Here is a 19096-nt window from a genome sequence, read left to right on the forward strand (position 1 = left end):
TAAGAGGTACAAGTGACAAACATTTTTGGTTAAATAGAATACATAGCAATAAATTGTGTTTTTTACATTATTAACATTACAATATATACTGCATGAGAGTTTTTGTTTCTGAAATTCTAGGATGTGGTGGCTATCGAAACTGAAGTAAAATCAGTAGAGAAAAAAGTTTCAAAAATCAAAGCTGTCCTCTTATCAAAAGAAATATTTGATTTTTCACCAGAAGAACATCTTAAGCATGGAGAGGTAAGGAAGCATGAATCATTATTAAAAACATTTTCTCATAATAATTATTACCTTTATTTTTTAATATATAATAATACAATATGATAAAAAGTACTTAGTCTTGCAAGAGTAATACCAAAATAAAGTTGGGAAATAGATAGGAATGATAATAAATACCACGTTTTAAATCATGCAGTACGCTCTGTAAAAAGGTAGTTTTCCTGTAGGTTTTTTTGTTGTTGTTTTCATTTAATTTCTTCTGAAAACTTCAAAGTTTTGGAATTTTGCCTTAACATCAAATCCTGGTGCTTAATAGTCAAGAGCTTGAGCCTCTAAGTCAAGAGAACCAGGTTCTAGACCCAAGTGCATGCTTACAGGCTATGTGACTTCAAGCAATTAGTTAACATTTCTTGGTTTCTCTTCCATATCTGCACATTGGTATTGTGGTGTTTGTACTGGACAAGTATGTACAGAGCCCCAGCACAGGATCTGGAACATATTAAACAGCATATGGACACTGTTGCCCTCTCAGCCTAGCAGTTAGGAGCCTGTGCTTTGGAATCAAGTCTCTTGGGCTCTAATCCCAGCCTTGCCTCTTACAGTCTGACCTCCAGGGTCTTCTAACTTCTGTGTACTCCGTTTCCTTACTGTGACGTGGAAGTTCTGATACCTATCTCCCAGGATTATATAAATCCAGGTCTTGTTGGAGCAGATGTCAGTCAAGTGAAATATTGTTATATTTTTGGGACTTCGGAAATTTGGCAGTACCATTCAATTCAAGTATTTTTTTGAGCGCCTCCTGTGGGAGGCCCCATGCTAGGCTCAGGTGCTCTGAATGTCAAAGACAGCACTTGTCCTTGCACAGCTCACTCAAAGCACCAGTTCTGCAGAGAGGGACGGAGAAGGGAAGAGAAGGAAGGCTGGGGTGGTCCAAACACAGAACCTAGCCCTGGTGGGTTACTCTTGCCCCAGGCCTTCTTTCCTGAGACTTTTAGCTATCTGGTCACAAGTGATCTGAGCATTCTTTTGAGTCTGAGGCAAAGAAATGCTTTAAAAATAAAAACTAGAGATTAAAGACTAAATCATACAGTATTTTCATTTTGTACAGGCTTTCAGTGGCCATTTCTTTTCATTGATCTATCATGCTTATCTGATGCAATTAAGGTCATACTTGAAAACATCCGTCCCGTGAAGAAAGCCATTGCTGAACTCATGTCTTACCAAGTAGAACTGCAGAGGCCCCAGGCAGGAATGAAACCTCTACCTGTGTTTCAGCGAACAAACCAGCTTTTACAGGATATTAAACTGTTGGACAATGTGACTCGGGAACAAAATGAACTATTAAGGGTAAGCCATTATGATGATGACGGCCAACTTATTGGCTGAAAGTGTGTGGCAAAGGATGGTTTTGTTTTCAGTTTTAGTGGTTGGGTCGGTGAGATTCTTATGGCCCCAAGAATGCCTTTGTTGATTCCTTTCTGTTCTCTTCCAGTATTACTATCCAGGAGGAGACATTTGATAAAAGAGAGTATCTTACTGCTCAGATTCTCAGTTCTTAACTCTTCTTGGGTCAGAGGCACTAAAGCATAGTTATGATCTGTTTGATTCTATCCCACAGTTATTGAAGACCTCCACAAGTAACTGCTGTGGGGAGAGATTTGAACCTGAGCAGTATATTTGCAATTTCATGAGACGCTTACAGTAACCAGCACCACAATAACCTCTCTGTACATCTCAGTTCCTTTTCTATTAATCATTTCATTTTATTCTCTAACATATGATAGTTAGAGGAGGCACCTTGCCAGCCTTATTTTTCCATATAAGGGGACAAGAGTCAGAAGGTTAGATGACTTGCTGAAAGACCACGGAGTTCACTTGTGTCCATATTCATTTGTGTGCAAATAAGACAGGAATTTGGATTTCTAGACTCCTGTTATCATTTATTCTCCATACCAGGGTCTTTTCCTTCTAATCTTTCAGCCTCTCCCCAGCAGGTTGGTTTTTTGGGGTTATTTTTGTTGTTGTTGTTCTGTTTATGTTTTTTAAATTTTTTTTTTAATTCTTATGTTTTGACTGATCTCCAGGCCCAGGTCAGGAATAATTATTAGATAGAAATTACATTTTTCTTTGGTTTGCTTTACTAGATTAATAACCACTTTCACAAGAACAGAAAGTTGCCAAAAGAGCCTTAAATTCCACAGATTTTTCAACTCCATTGGCAGATCCACCCTACTCTCCCAACCACCCACTGGCTTTTCCTGATTAGATGGGCTGGGGTAGGAGAAAAGGGTTTTTTTTTTTTTTTCTTTTTCTGTTTTTTCTCCTATTTCCAGCCGCCACCTGATTATAGGGAGAAAGCTGCTCTTTGTCCCTCTTCAGTTTCATTCCCATTTAGCTGGCTACTCTGTGTTCTCCTAAGATTTGAAGATACTGTAACCTCTGGTTTGAGTCTTAGCTCATAAAAGCTACTGGCTACTGACCAGCAGATGTCATTTCCTAACAACCACAGGGAGAAAAAAAAATCGGTGCTCTCTGTACTGCTTTTTAATACGATAGAAGAAAACAAAGAGATAGAAAATTTGATCTATTCTTTTTACGCTTTTTTCCTGCTTTTTTGGTTTCCTGGTCAGGAAAAGAAAATAACAGTTGTAACTATGCTATCAAGTGTCTTCTTCATAGGATGAGAAGAGGGGAAATAGAAGAGGAAATTATATTTTGTGTCAAGTTAGGTCTCAAACTGTGCTGCTAAAATTTTCCATTGTTATTGTGTAGGTGGAAATCGGATGTCATCTCATGTATTTCAAAATTAAGTAAGCCAGTGGTAATGAAAATCATTAGAATATGGTACATTTCTTTTAATTTCTATTTTGAATATTGTAAGTCCTCTCATTATGGAAAATAAGACAAATTACTTGGGTGGGTGGGTAATAGGATGTAGCTTATTATTGAGGGCTAGGGATCAGGTGTGTTCAGTGAACATATTTAGTTATTTCTAGCCTACAGCTAAAATTCTGATTAAATATTAAAGAAAATACGAGGAAGAATTCTACACTGGTCAGGAACTTGGAAGCTTTAAAAGGCATTTTGCTTCATTGTGTAGCGTACCAAGGAAATCGCTACCCTTTATCTTTCTATCATACTTTGAACATACCGTTTAGTACACAGATAGGTTTGAGCTTCAGTACTTAACACTAGATTCAGTGTGTTGTTCTGGTTAGCTTTGCCATTTCCTCCTACAAACTCAGACTGCTCTTGAACCCTCAACCTCTTACTCATAAAATGCACATCACTAATCCCAAGGGCTGCTGGGTGAGGACGTGGTTCATTGGGAAAATTCATCATCTCTCAGATCACATGCCCTTTCCACTCCAAATCAGTCATGTCACCTTTCTGTGTGGAAAACTTCATATGGAGCAGGCATTAAAAGAGCCTGTATTTTCATAAAACTTGGCAACTTCCTGTTAACGTGCCATAAAATGCTTCCCAGAATAAGCCCACTAAACCGGAAATACTTAAGAGCAAAGGCGTGTCTTATTATGCTTGTACTCCAAGTGCTGCTCAGGGTGTCCCGGCATCCAGTAGAGCAAGAAAGTCAGGCACCAGCTCTATTTCTCTTCATATTTAGGCTACCATTTTCTCTTACAAACAGTGTGGGTGTGTATTTGTTGTAATTGATTGAAACTTGTGGTGGGGATGGACGTTGAAAGTAATCCATGAATCTAGTCTTTAGATTATGACAAAGATTCTTCTTTTGGGGGGCTTATTTTATAGATTGTCATAAAACAGACTGATGAATGCAATGAAGACATAGAAAATTTGAAGCAGATCTTAAATAATTATTCAGCTGAGTTCTCCCATGAATGTGTATCACCAGACCAAGCTGCCAACCTAACAGAAGCACAGGTATGTCTCTTTCATTTATTTGCCCTGCAGTTCATTCTGTAATCACTTACCAAGCCCTTGGTGTCTAGAATCTGCCTTTGGGATGGTATGATGTGTTTCTTCCTTCTTTCTTCCAGTTGAAGGTACGTTATGTGTACCTTCCTTTCCATTCCTGTTTCATAAAAGAGGTGCATTTAGGTCTGGATTTGCTCTGCTACTGAAGAAGCTGGTATAACACAGGATGTTTAGACAACTTGACTTTCCATCTCGCTTTTTGAGATGGGGGCCAGGCAGGGTGGGTGGGCTGGGCTCTTTGTAGGTAAAGACCCTGAACCCTGTTGTAATGAAAACATATACTAAGTAGTATTTCCATATGCCATAATTAGCAACATCCTATAGACCCAGTTATAGTGGTGTTCATATTGACCCTCTACTGCTAGGCTTTTTTTTTTTTTTAATTTAGTCTTTATTTTTGAATTAATGTTTCTATAACAAAAAAACCTGAGTGTGTGCCAAGTGTTGTAAAGAGCTGTGTTTATCCTACTATCAAGCTGATTGGGCAGGCCAATGCTACAGTATTCCAAACCGGGTTGTGAAACTAGCTAGCTGTGAGGTCTAAAGCAAATTACCAACAAAGGGGTCTAAGGGGACACACCTACTAGGTGGTAGACTCAGTAAGGCAGACTCAACATTAAAGACTCAGTATGGTAAATCTGTTAAATTCCCATTACGTTAAAAAATACGAGGACCTCAAAGAGCTTTGGTTTATGTGAATCATATCTACTGATAGAGAAAGAAATGAAAACTCAAACATGTAAAAATAATTTAGTTTATTTTAAAATAAAAATATACCCATTACATATTGATAGAAATAACATTTTTATGAAAGAAGTTACAGTTTCCAAAAGGATATGTAGTGAGAGGAAGGACTTCATTTTACATTTTTGCAAATCTCAAATGTCTGGCTTGGTAGAAGACAGCTAGGTTCTCGTCTGCTTCTGCATTCCGTCTGTTGAGGTATGTAGTTTTGTTTGAAGTATATGAAAACAACCCAGCCTCTCAACAACATGTACTTGGAAAAGAAAGGAATATTTTAATAACCCTTTTGAATAATTGTAGCGATTCTTTGAAACTAAACTCCAACCAGTAGAAGTTACTCCCAGTTTAGTCGTTAAATGGAATCCAAAGCCATGTCAATGAACTTTCATGCCCTTGGATTAAGGTTCATTGGCCTGTTTGTATTTTGAATGGATCTTCTAACTGTGCATGGTTTTATGACATCATGCTTGATCGTGTGGAAAATTTCGTTTGGCCAGTTACACAGATCCTCCAAATATGTCAACCTTTCCATAGTTGATATTTTAAAAATTCACATTTGCTAATACTAACACTTACCTTTGCAGAAAACTCTGTTGTGTTTTCTGCAAAAATAAGTGTTAGTATTAACAAGTGTGAATCTGATGGACCGGGTTGTCCAGTGAAGCTAAGTCATCCTATGAGGGAGCTTATAAACCCTTGACAGGTCATTTGGCAACACAGCCAGGGTGGGGAGGAGCTGTACCATCCCAGACATTCACTCCTGGCTCTGCACACCAAATAGCATAGAACACTCATCACCCCCTCATACCAAATGATGCGAGCTCCTGGGGGCAGGCAGCAGCCTCAGATGGCTCACAGCGATACAAACGCTCTTTCTGCACAGGGAGATATCGAAGGTATGGAGAAGCAGATTCTGAGTTTGAACCAGAAGAAGGAGAACCTGCTGGTGGACCTGAAGGCTGCCATACTAACCCTTCACCAGCATTTACAGCAAGACCAACCAGCATTAGAACAAGAAATGCTGTCAAGCGGAGCATCAGAGGAGGAGGGAGTGGCCGAGAGGGATTCTGAGTGGAAGGTGGGTAGGACTTCAGGCTAATGTTGGTCCCACTCCCCCACGGGAGTGCTGAATCGGTGTTATTTGTCCCCTGAAAAGCCTGTGGCATCTAGGGTGAGGGCCTATGGGATTTTTTTTTTAATTAAAGATTTTTATTTATTTATTTATTTGATAGACGGAGATCACAAGTAAGCAGAGAGGCAGGCGGAGAGAGAGAGAGAGAGGAGGAAGCAGGCTCCCCGCTGAGCAGAGAGCCCAATGCGGGGCTTGATGCCAGGACCCTGAGATCATGACCTGAGCTGAAGGCAGAGGCTTTAACCCACTGAGCCACCCAAGCGTCCCTGGCCTATGGGAATTTTAAAAGTGGAGCTATTTGCCTGAAATTGTTCACTAGGGAATATAAATCCTCAGGCTGGGTCTGTTCTGAACTCAACCTGGAATTCTTAGGCCCAGGTTCCTTGAGGTGTGAATGGAACTCCACGGGCAGGAGGCTGGGAGCATTCCTGGAAGGATCTTTGTCCCAACCGGTTAGCTCAGTGCAAAGTCAAAAATGGACCTGACCCCACTCTAAGCCCGCTTGGAGCCCACAGTGGTGGATCCCATTTTGAACTGTTGGAGGACGGGCCACAGGGAGCGATGTGGGTAAAAGGGATATAGATCTGACCTGCGTGGGTGGGTGGGCTTCTTGAATTAAGCGAGTGAACAATTAGCTACATAAAGATGCAGCCGGGCCGGGATCCTGGGGATGTTGACCAGCAAAGCGGCTATAAGTGTTTGTGCTGTGCCTTTCAGGTGAACAAAACCGGTTCCATGTCTTTCCTGCCAGCGCTCACGGAAGAGGCGGAAGAGAGCTCCCTGAAGAGCGAAGTAAGGAACATGATTTTCTCATTATATTGCAGGAGAACCGATCGCTAAAAGAAGTTCAGTTCAATGGGAAGCTCTTAAAAATGAATGGAAACACAAGGATTTTAAAACATAATGCCACTGTTTTATAAGGGCGATTGAAGCCATTCTCCTACATTATTAATGTCAAGAGCGTCTAAATCTACTTCTTGCCCGAGTGGGAGAAATGCAATTCAGACACACTCGTTAGCAGAAGGGAGGAGGTGCAGTTCTTAGTCATATCCTGACTTCTGAGTATATCCTCTGAAGTTGGGAGAGTATGTTGCTGGGTTGGCACTCCTAGTGTGCTTTGTAGAACTTAATTTTTTCAGATTTGAATTAGTGTGAAACAGCATTGTGTTAGCAGCTAACACCACTCATCCTTACGACTTCGTTAGAACAGATTGAAGGGGACATGGATAGTTGTCTTTCCTGGTATTAATTTTCGTTTCATACTTTAAAAACAAAAGTTATGATGGGTCTTGTGCCGAAAGGAAGAAAATTGCAGCAATCGGTCTTCTCTGTGTCTCACATGTCACCACTAGACACTTTCTCTGCTCATTTTATGGACTAGCACCACTCTCACATGGAACCACCGGCTTCCCTGTAGACCAGGACAGCATGGAACAGGGGGTAGGACAAGGGAGAGCGCAGGCACGCTGCACGCTCAGACCACCAGCTTCGTAATCTGATGATGCCCCTTCACGGCAGACGGAAGAGTGAGAACAGAGGAGGAACTGGGGCCAAGAATAGACAGCCTGGGCGTGTGGTTCTAATTTAAGACCTCTATTTGTCTCTGAGCTGATACGTTTATAATATCCCCTGTTTGTCTTTGGCAACAGCAAAACGCATGTTCATCAGGCCGTTATTTAAAGATAACATTTAAGGTTACATTTACCAAAGCAGATGAAATTCCTAAAGCGCCATTTGAAAGAACCTTCTCGAGAGATGTGAGCTGACTTCCAACTTTTCAGAATATCTTTTAGGCTTCAGGAAGGTCAACCGCATTTGGACTCCTGTGACTTAGTTAGCCGAAGAAAGGGGTGAAAAACAGGAGGTGGGGAATTAAGGGCTATGGTTACACTGCCTGATAAACTGAGTTTTCCAGGAGAGCTAAGTAGGATGCTGTGAGGATGGTAGGAAATGACTTCGTCACTAATCCCTTGATTACTGTGTTAGAACGGAGATAAGAAAGCAGAGCCGTCTTCTGGGTCTTGGTCTTCACTCTGGAAGCATGATAGGGATGTGGAGGAAGATAGAGCATCCTCGTCCTCTGGAACCATCGTTCAGGTAATGCTGAGCATAACCAAATGGGTGGTTGAGGGTTCACAGGGACAGTAAAGGACGTAAGTCCAAGGAATTTCTTGGTTGAAAGACTGTTAGGGAGGGAACTTGCGGGGGCTGAATTTGTTGTAAGTTTCTCACCATTACTTCTGCACAAATTCAAAAACAGCCAAGTACTTGCTTATTATTTGCATTTCTGTTGTGTACTCAATGATAACAGGAGAGTATTTTCTGAGAATTCCATATGCAAGAATTCAGACTAACATGATCAAAGGAGCCCTTCTTTATTTTTTTTTTAAGATTTTTTTTTTTTTAATGTATTTGACAGAGCGATCACTAGCAGGCAGAGAGGGGGGGGAAGCAGGCTCCCTGCTGAGCAGAGAGCCTGATGCGGGGCTCGATCCCAGGATCCCGGATCATGATCTGAGCCCAAGGCAGAGGCTTAACCTAACACTGAGCCACCCAGGCGCCCCTAGGAGCCCCTCTTTAAAAGGTTCACCATAGTGTTTCAAAGCATTTGACACACCTCTCTTTGGGGAGTAATTGGAAGAAGAGTCTCCCTTTAATCCTCTTTTTTGAACAAGGTAGTGTGTAATGTGTATTAATCTCTTTTTGTTCATTGTGACCTTCCAAACCTTCTCCAGCCTCTCAGACTAAAGGCCAAGTGCCCTTACCTTGGAAAATCATTATAAGCTAATGTGAAAACGATGTTTTCCCCTTGTTCTGAAATATCCCAGCATCATGGCCACCTGCCTCCGGATCCTGGCTCTGGTCCAGGGCTCCCCCCTGCCCCTCCGCCCCCAGGCCAGTCCTTTCATTAAACCTCAGCACCAACTCTGCCTCTTGACTGGTTCCTTCCCTCTCTATCTGAGATGTAGTCAGTCTCCTCACCTCCAGCAAGTCTTTCTCCCTCGTGGTCCCACCCTTCTAAACCAGCTGAGCATCCCAAAGCCCAGACTGTCTTAGAGACTGCCTTGTATGCCCGGAAGGCCCTTCTCTCCCAGCCGGCCTGTAGACAGCGTGCTCAGTGACCCGCCAGGGCCTGTCATCTTCCACCTCCTCCAAGAAGCCTCCGCCTTCCCTTCATCCTGGAAGCATTCTGAACCTCAGTTGGGACTTAACCACACTTTTATGCACATACAGACACAGTTCAGCGAATGGCAAAGAATTGATCTTTTACATGTTTATGTCCTGTACTGGGCTCAGCATGGTACTTTAATGCATTGACTTTCTCCATCCTGCTTCCCTTGGGTCATTTACTATGCTTCCTCTTGTTCATACCCAGAGGTCTTTACTGGGGGCTTCACACCTTTGGCCCCTGATTATAAATCAAATTTTTGCCCCTGGCTATGTTTAAATTGCCAATGACTATTAAAACATCAGTGTAGTGCCCCTTAATGAGTCCTAATCCTTACTAATCTCTCCAGCTTTAGACACTATCAGCATCTTTTCCTTCGTGAAATGCAGGGTTCCTTTGGCTTTCTAAATTCTGCGCCCTCTGGTCTCCTCTCCCTGCAACCCCTCCTCTGTCACCTTCTCTTGCCCCAGCCACATGATGGTGGACATTTGTCTGGTGTTCTGTCCCCTTCTTTCCTTCATTTCCCTCAGGGCAGTTTTATCTCCTGTAGGTTTGGTAGTCCCCTCTGTGCCAGTGATCCCCGCATCAAGCCTCTTGTCTTGACTTTTCCTTTAAGTCTGTTTTACATTTCTACCTTGCTGATAGATTTCTCTTTTTGGATGTGTTTCCTTCATCTCAAGTCATTTTACCAACTTCTTCAAACACCGCTGCTTCTAATTTCTCCATGTCTGTTGATGGCACCACAATTTCCTCAGAGTCTAAGACAAACTTCAGAGTCTTGTCAGGTACATCACGTCTCTTGCCTTCCATGTCCAGTCAGTGGCCAAGTGATGTCCATTCAGTCTTGACATCCTCCTTCCCATGATTTTGCCATCCTATTCCAGGCAGTTGTGACTCTGCCCTGGACTTGTGGAATAGCCTTCTAATTGGTTTTAGAGCCTCCAGTTATTTTGCTGAGTGCATCTTAGTAACTGATGACTCTCCCTTAAACCATGATCTGATTACCAGATTCTGATTATCTGCTGAGTAAAATGCATTCTTCTTAGCCTTTCCAGATTTCACTATCCTGACCTCCCTTTCTAGTTTTGCCTAAGCTTTACTTTTAGTTCTGATTTGTACCTTTCTAATAGCATCTCTTGTTTTCAGTATAAGAAGCTGAAAAGTAACATTTTGTTAGTTACGTTTAGATGCTTTCTATATGTCATCTTGTTGAGTAATCACATGCATGAGTAAGGTCGTTGTGGTCCCACCTCATAGGCTCAGAGAAGCCCAGTTAACTTATCTGAGATCATGCAGCTTGTAACAAACAAGATTCGTCGATTATATTTTTCCTACCACATGATATTAATTATTTGTGTCGATATGATTTTCCCAATGTTTAACCTTGGTTAACTTAATTGGGAGTGCTGGGTCAAAGTATACATCCATTAAGTGTCACACACATTATCAAACTAGAAAGTTTGCCCTCTGGAAACACCATATCCGTTTTTTTCCTTACAGGAATGCATGGAAATGCCCCAAACTGACATGGGTTATTTTCAGTTTTAGCCAGGCTTATCCAGTGGTTTAAATAACATTTATGTTCTAAGAATGTTGAATATGTGTTTATTGACTTTTGTATTCTTATTTTTAAAGATGTATTTATTCACTTGAGAGAGGGAGAGCACGTGTGCACATGTGCAAGAGGGGTGGGGTGGGGGGAGGCAAAGTGGGGGAGAGTCTGAAGCCCAGTCCCTTCTGAGTAAGGAGCCTGATGTGGGGCTTGATCTCATGACCCTGAGATTATGACATGAGCCAAAACCAAGAGTTGGACCAGGATGGGGACACTTAAGTGATTCTGCCACCCAGGTGTTCCTGTTTTGTATTCTTCTTTTATGAGTTGCTTGCTCATGCCCTTTGACTTTTTCTCTACATAGGGTTTGATGTTTTCCTTACTGACTTATAAGGATATATATTAAGGATATTAACACATTGTAAGCTATTATCTGTCTGTTCATTTATTTTTAACTTAGGTTATGATGCTTTGGAAGGTAAACATTATTATTTTTTTATGTTGCTAATACTAACATTCTTTCCCTTTCTTGTCATGCTTTCAAAGTCTTCCCCACTGCTAGATTAGAAAAAGAGTCACTTTTTTGTAAGAGAGTTTTTTGGGTATAACTTTTACATTTAAATAGTAGATACAGGGGCACCTGGGTGACTTAGTTGGTTGATTGACTGACAAGCTCTTAATTTTGGCTCAGGTCATGATCTCAGGGTTGTGAGATCAACCTCTATGTTGGACTTAATGCTGGGCGTGGAGTCTGCTTGAGATTCTCTCTCTCCCTCTCTCCCTCTACCCCCCCAACCCTGCTTGCACTGTCTCTAAAAATTAATTAATGAATATTAGATACAATTAGAATCCATTATTAGGAGTGAGACAGTGATTTGGTTATACTTTCTCACGAAATACCAGAATAGCTCCCAAATTTAATAAGTTAATCTTTCCCCCTTTTATTTGAAAGGTGGACTTTAGCATATAATTTCACTTAATTTTAGTTCTATTAATCCACTTAAATACAGAATTGTATAGATTTCCTTGTAGGTTCCTCATTAACTAGAGAGCTTTGGAAAATTCAAGTCTTTCAAATAAAGACAAACCTGAGGGAACTGATTTTTTTCCCCCCCTAACGAACCAACTTTTCTCAAAATGTGCCTGACTTTTCTGGACATTTCTGCAATCAAGTGATACGTAAAATGAGCCAAGGCAGGAAGTTTTCTGGACTTCTAGTTCTCTTCTTTACAGGAGGCAGCTGAGAAAATAAGCACATGTGATAATCCAGTGGCCCAGAGTCTTACATCAGACTCACCGAGTCCCAACCAAAGAGAGGAGGTAAGTAAGTCCCTACCGGTAACAAGCAAACTGCTCGGGTACCTGGGCGAGCACACAGAGCTGACCAGCTCTCTGTGTTTGCAATACTTTGTATATCAAGGCAAGAGTTCTTTGTCAACTTAAGCATCTTCATATGTGCTGGCAAGCTGGAGGACTGGAAGATTTGCCATCAGTGACCTAGCATGTAAGCATGGTGCAGAGCGAGGAAGGATTTAGCGCTTGCTCACCCTTAAATATCCAGAGCGAGCTAGCCTTTCCACCAATAGCTACTTCTTTCTTCTGTAGCTGTAACTTATGTAACAAATTTGTGTACAGTGGTGCTGGCAGGGGGGAGACTAGAGATGTTTGTAGAATTGACTGTAAAATATTAAGGAGTAAATTCAAAGCATCGGTATTTTGACATGAAATACAGCCACCGCCAGAAAATTAGCTCGCACTTTAACTGAATCCTGTTACTTCGATCAGTGGCCTGTCAGTGCAGAAACCAAGCTGTGTGACATTCACCAAGCGAGAGCCTGACTTGGATGCTAGAGCATCAGCAAAGTCATGTGAAGAATGTGGACTTGTGGACGCCAAGGCATAATGAAGTCAGGGATTGAAGCATGGTGGCCTGGCCCCTGAGCCCAGTAAGGGGTTGGGTATTACTAATTTATGGTTACGTGGTAGAGAGGACATAATTCTCTTTAACAAGAAATGCTTGGGGTAATACTTTTGAGTGCCCCCCCCCCCTGAAATGCACAATCATAAAACAGTCACTTAAATCATTTCTGGTTTTAGAATTTAGGGCTGCCATTTAGAAGAGATATTTAGCAGGGGTATAATTGTGGGGGGAAACTGTAGACTCTGAATGAAAAGATGGTAGAGCTGTGTTACCTCAGGCAAGTAACTAACACATGGGCCCAAGCTTCTCAGAAGCAAAGTGGTAAAATGAGTGGTGAGTGAATTGCTTAAGCATTAAATGAACTTAGGTTTCTTTGACTATAAAAAGGGGTGGGTGAACTGGTTACTGGCAGGTTTCCCAGGCCACCTTTGCAAGTGCAGTTTCTATGGTTGCAAATATTCTTTTTTCCCCTTCCGTTCACCTTTGGATTCTCTTCAGTGTCAAATAACTAGCAAGTAAAGCCCAGATTAGTTACCCAGCTTCCTTGTTTTCTCATTAATTCAACGAGTTAGTGAAAAAGGAAAGAAACTCAATATTGCCATTAAAAAATGTGTGTGGCCCATGATAGGTGCTCAAATAATGTTTTTGAATAAATAAAGAAGGTCGATGGTAAATCTGTTATCACAGACTAATTAGGTAATATTAATGATTGTTATTTTGGCTGAGAAAAAAAGAGGATCCCCCAATCTTTGCCAGCAATATCTGAAAACTAGAAGTTAATTAGTTGACTGGCAGTTGGTGTTTGGCCGTAAAATCACACCACTGTTGCTTTTAAGAAATCTGGATTAAAAAAAAAATCAGGATTAAAAAAAGAAAATTGAAACCAGGAGACTCCCAAGTGCAGACCCAGTTGTGCAGAGAAACAGAAGGCAATGGAAGACTTTCTTCAAGAAAGGTTATTCTTAAATAAAAATATTGACTTGAAGGCACGGGAGAAATAGTGTTTTGTTAGTAAAGATCATACAGGTGAAGTTAATACATGGTCGGAGGAGCAGGTGCAACTCAGAGACACTTCTGCTAAGCCAGCTTTCCTAATACTCACCATGTGTGTGAAAAATGGATATTTTCACACCCTGCATGTTGTTGTTACCACTTGCCTGTTTTGTTTACTTTTGTTGTACAAAATTCTGTAGACATTGGGAATTTTTCTGCCTTTGAGTTGAGTTAGGGTATACATTTGTGAACTATTTTAGATGCTAACACGTAGTTAGCAAAGTCTTATATAGAAAATATTGTAGTTTATCGTAATCATAATAAATACCTACTGAGATCAATAATCTTGTAGAGCAAACACAAATTCCTGAAAGCATTTCTCTAGAAGGGTTGATAGAATCTTTCAGTATTCTGGAAAAGGATGTGAGAAGCAAATACATCTGTGTATCAGATCTACTTTTACTTCCATATTGAAAATACCTAATATATATTTTTAAAGATTATTTATTTATTTGTCAGAGAGAGAAAGAGAGCGCATGTACACACACACACACACACACACGCACGCACAAACGGGGAGCATCAGGCAGAGGGAGAAGCAGGTTTCCTGCTGAGCAAGGAGCCCAGTGTGGGACTCGATCCTAGGACTCTGGGATCATGACCTGAGCTGAAGGCAGACTGTTAACTGACTGAGCCAGGCAGGCATTCCTGAAAGCATCTGCTATATTATTAATAGAATACTCGATTTGGTATCCAGAAGAAATTTTTCTTTTGGATCAATAAGCCACCCAGGTGCTTCAGTAAGAACACATCTTATATCATGCTTGCTTTGTACTTTAGTGTAAGCACCTGAACTCAGTAATATTTGAGTATCTAGACAGTGAAAAGCAGTTTCAGGGACTCTCTCATAAGAACAGAAGAAAAATTTCCAGATTACCCCACTAAAGCTCATTAGTTGACTCACACTACTTTCAACAGGGAGAAATTTAGATGAGTAATAGCATGCATATCAGGGGGGGGGGAAAAAAAAGAAAAGCTACAATATTTTAAAATCTACTTGTTGAGTGTGTGGCACATTTCCTTGTATCCCAGCCGGTGTGTAAAGAGCCTTTTTTTCCTGTTTGATCAGAGCTCACAGCAATGTAAGCATTGCTTAATCATGTGTCACACAAATTCATACGCTGGCCAATTCGCTGCAAAGTTTCAGATACACACACCCACACCCTCTCACCTGTCTCCCGGGGCCCACTCGCTGTTTAATGAGCTGCGAAGCCCGTTTGCGTCCTCTGTGCCTGGGAACACCACCTGTGTACATGCGGATCGGCTGCTTGGAAACCTGGAGCACGAGGTCACGTGATAGTTGCTATGAGTGTGGAGGTGCATTTTTCTCTTCTTTCTTACTTCTTCTGCCCTTATTTACTTGTTTTCTCATAACTGGGGGAAATGCTGGAAGTTCCCAGCCTTTTGCAAGCTCAAATCTGCAAACTTGGGATTCCATGGCTTTTCACTGCTGGCTTATCTTTGGGTTTGTCATAGGGTGCCACACCTCCTCTCAAGGCTGCTGCTCTGGGCTTTTCCGACAAGCAAGGAGCTTTTGAGTCCACGGTGGAGAAATTTGGGCCCGAGCCTGCGGAAATCCTCCATGCCTGCAAGACCCAGGTGGCCGAGCTGGAGCTGTGGGTGCACCAAGCCAACGTGGCGTTCGAGCCGGAAACGTTAGATGCAGACATGCAGCATGTGGTGGAACAACAGCTGGTAGGGTGCCAGGTAAGGCTCCTGGGTTGGAGTTCATGGCTGGCCGCCTCACCAATCACCTTCCAAGACTGGGTGAAGTTCTCTTAAAGCAACAGTGCATTTCTTCCTGTTACTCAGACCCCTGTGTTTATCTTGGCCTCAGGTTTTTGTTCTTGGGGTACTTCTTTGAGATTTATGGAAGCAGAGTATTTGGAGAGACCGTAGTGGCTAAGAGCTCCGAATGTAGAATCTGGATCCAGCTCCGTCACATTAACTATGAACTTGGGGACCTTAGCTTTCTACCTCATTTTCCTCATGTGGTCAGTTATCTCATAGGACTTTGCAGGGTTCAATGAGATAAGTCACAAAAACCAGTGTCAGGTGTATCAAGTGTATGAGAAGGGCTCAGTGAAGGCTGTTACTTGTATTCATAGTAAGTCCTTAGAACTTCCATTCTTCTGAAGTGAAACCAAATAGCCTGACTTGCAAGATCACAGATACAGCATAAAAGGCCTTTGCTGCCATTTTACTGTGAATGCTCCTATCTCGCTGGGGGAGTGGCGGGGTGGGGGGCACAGGGGACAGGAAGATAAACCTTGCCTTTAGTCATTTTGAGTAACATTTGCTGCCTCGACCAAAAGGATGGGATCTCTCTGTCCCTCCAGGGAAAAGCTAGAATGATGACCTCACCACAGCATAATCCAGTGTCCCCAGGGGTGGTTAGATCACCCTTGGTCCAATATCTCAGCCTGATTGGCTCATTTGTCTGCCATAGTGGACACCAGGAATGAGGACATCCTCTCAGAGTGCCCCCGTATCACTGGCCCCACCACAGCGGAACTCCTCCCATGATAGCCCATTGGAGCTGCAGGTAGCCCCTCCTTGGTCATCCCCTTTCCGCACTAAGGTGCACAACCCTACGGTATCCAATGCCTGCTTCATAGGGTACCCAGTGGATAGGCAGACCTCCTTCCCCAGGAAATCCCCACCTCTGACACCCAAAGTCAGCTCTTGGTAGGGTGGGTTCCCTTAAATACTGGTGCTGCTGCGTGCCTGGTGAGGCCCAGAGGAGTCTGGAAAACACCATACCACGACACAGAGCAGTGTTGTGCTAAATGGCACCTGAGGTGTTCAAGGTGTTAAGTCTCAGCCACGCAAAGCTCTGCAGGATAGATTTGCCCATTGATTGCTTTGCAGACCGGATGGACCCCATGCTGATTTCCTTGAGCACCACCAGAATCCCCTTCTCATGCCCTTGGAGAGAGATCAAGGATTTGGGGGCTGGCAATGGAAAGACACGACCACAAGGTGGCAGTAGCACACAACAGGCTTGCTTTGGGTAACATTTTGGCAGGAGCTCAAGGCCTGGGAAAGTCCCTCTCTCTGTAGGCGCCCTTCCAGAGGCTGTGGCAGGGAATAGAGGTGGGGCCATGACCTGGAAGGGAAGGAAAGCAGAGGAACTCCCAGGGAGCAGGGAATCCAGAGGGACTTGTGTGGTCTAGGTGATGTCAGAGAGCTCCAGAGGGCAGCAGAGGCGAGGGTCTTCCAGACCCCAGAGTTGTGTGTCGACGATAGGGAGCAGATGTGGGTCCCACTTCAAGTTTGGTGCCAGTAGAATTTGAGCTGATGGTTCTGGCCTGCTGTGAAAAAGTAAGCCCCAGGGGCGCCTGGGTGGCTCAGTGGGTTAAGCCGCTGCCTTCGGCTCAGGTCATGATCTCAGAGTCCTGGGATCGAGTCCCGCATTGGGCTCTCTGCTCGGCAGAGAGCCTGCTTCCCTCTCTCTCTCTCTGGCTGCCTCTCTGTCTACTTGTGATTTCTCTCTGTCAAATTAATAAATAAAATCTTTAAAAAAAAAAAAAAAAAGTAAGCCCCAGAGGGGTGCTGGGTGGTTCAGTCATGATCCCAGGGTCCTGGGATTTAGCGCCACATTGGGCTCCCTGCTCAGCAAGAAGCCTGCTGCTTCCTCTCCCACTTCCCCTGCTTGTGTTCCCTCTCTCACTGTGTCTCTCTCTGTCAAATAAATGAAGTCTTTTTAAAAAAAAATAAGCAACATAGGGACCCAGAGAGGGGCCATCTTTGGCTTATTTGTAGAACATCATGGCACATAAAACTTAATATTGATATATATATAAAAAGCCTTCCTGTGGAAAACATGAAGTTTCCAGTGGGAACATGTCCAAAGGACAGGAGCAAACAGATCAGTCAAGAAAAAAACTATATTTGGTCATTTAATATTTGAGAAGAAATTGTTCAGCCTTGATTGTTAAGAACATGTGAACCAAAACAGCTGTTGTTTTGTTCCCATGTTGCCTTGGCAAAAATTATATCATCCTGGAAAACTCTGGGTGCACTATTCTGTGATTGTCTCAGTGTTTGGGGAGGTCAGGTATCAGAATATACAATGTCCATCTTATTTGACCTAATAACACCATTACTTTAAATGTACCCTCTGAAAATAACCCAGAAAGAAAAATATTTGTGGCAGTGTTAATGACACATGTGAAGGACTGGAACCAGCTTAAAGGCTTCCCAATAAGGAAGTTACATGAATCACGGAATATCCACTTGCAGCTAGCAAAGTGGGAATCATGAAGCATATGTCTATAGACACGTGTAAAATTATAAAGTATACCTAAAATAGCTACATGGAAAAAAGGAGCACAAAATTGTAATACACTCTGTAGCCACTGTAAAATCTATGATTACGTGTTAAGTGTAGAGGAGTCTGTAGAGGATACAGGTAGTTTGCTTGGATAATGGAGTTACAAGGATACATTCTTTGAAAATTTTGGTTTTGTTCTTACAGATTTTGTTTATTAGAGAGAGAGAGAGAACGAACGGGGGGGAGGGGTAGAGGCAGAGGGAGAAGCAGACTCCCCGCTGAGCAGGGAGCCCAATTCGGGGCTTGACCCCAGGATCCTGGGATCATGACCTGAGCTGAAGGCAGACGCTTAAGGACTGAGCCACCCAAGTGCCCGTGTTTTTTGTTTTTTTGAGATTTCTTTAAGTAATGTATACAGCTACTGTGGGGCTCAAACTCATAACCCCAAGATCAGGAGTCACATGTTCTGCCCACTGAGCCCCCCAGGTACCCCTGAAAATGTGTTTTAAGCATAGTGTCTCCTTCAGTTTCTCTCAAAGAGCGGAACTTGTTCCTAGTCGAGCAAGTTTTAGCGCACACAACCCCAGTGCTGAAGTGGGACTCCAAATGCTGCTATTGCTTGGTGTGTACTCAGCCAGTTGGCGTGACCGCTTGGGCTACAAAGTCCCAGAGGAGGGCTGGCTCGACCTGTTGGGGAAGAATACAGTGACGGTGACTTACAGGGAAACTTACTTCATCTAGCGGATTTATTTTTAGATCCGTGTGTAAGTTGGCCAGTTGTATCAATGACTAAGTGTTTTAGGTTCCAAATTACTTCTTCTGTCATCTTCTTCTGATATTTTAGAAGTTTATTTAACTTGAAAAAGAGAAGGGAAGGAACCTTCCAAGGGTTCTGTGAAATTCTTTTGCTATTATTACGACTCGACTCTTGGATTGGAACAGGAAAAGGTTAGGAAAGTTTGGGATGGGGGGAGGCGTGGAAAAATAATAGCATAGACTGTGTGTCAAGCACTGGCCAGAGTGCATGGACTTTAACTCCTATTTCCTCCGAGTAACCCTAGAAGGTAAGT

At 42.6% G+C, this 19096-nt stretch overlaps 1 protein-coding gene across 13 annotated transcripts in view; it reads left to right on the top strand.

Annotated features, from left to right (window-relative positions):
• The window catches only part of SYNE2 (spectrin repeat containing nuclear envelope protein 2), a 331267-nt gene that overhangs the window by 215217 nt on the left and 96954 nt on the right, over nucleotides 1-19096 (top strand). For 12 of the 13 annotated variants that reach the window (XM_059373366.1, XM_059373365.1, XM_059373360.1 and 9 more), the window contains exons 59-66: nucleotides 121-243; nucleotides 1387-1569; nucleotides 3994-4125; nucleotides 5807-6001; nucleotides 6773-6847; nucleotides 8042-8152; nucleotides 12010-12096; nucleotides 15227-15457. In XM_059373366.1, coding sequence (XP_059229349.1) covers nucleotides 121-243; nucleotides 1387-1569; nucleotides 3994-4125; nucleotides 5807-6001; nucleotides 6773-6847; nucleotides 8042-8152; nucleotides 12010-12096; nucleotides 15227-15457 — 1137 coding nt within the window. Of the gene's footprint in view, nucleotides 1-120; nucleotides 244-1386; nucleotides 1570-3993; nucleotides 4126-5806; nucleotides 6002-6772; nucleotides 6848-8041; nucleotides 8153-12009; nucleotides 12097-14979; nucleotides 15068-15226; nucleotides 15458-19096 lie in introns of those variants that run through there. The other variant, XM_059373367.1, reaches the window with a different exon arrangement.

Source organism: Mustela nigripes, chromosome 13, assembly GCF_022355385.1.
Source record: "Mustela nigripes isolate SB6536 chromosome 13, MUSNIG.SB6536, whole genome shotgun sequence".
NCBI classification, from domain to species: domain Eukaryota; kingdom Metazoa; phylum Chordata; class Mammalia; order Carnivora; family Mustelidae; genus Mustela; species Mustela nigripes.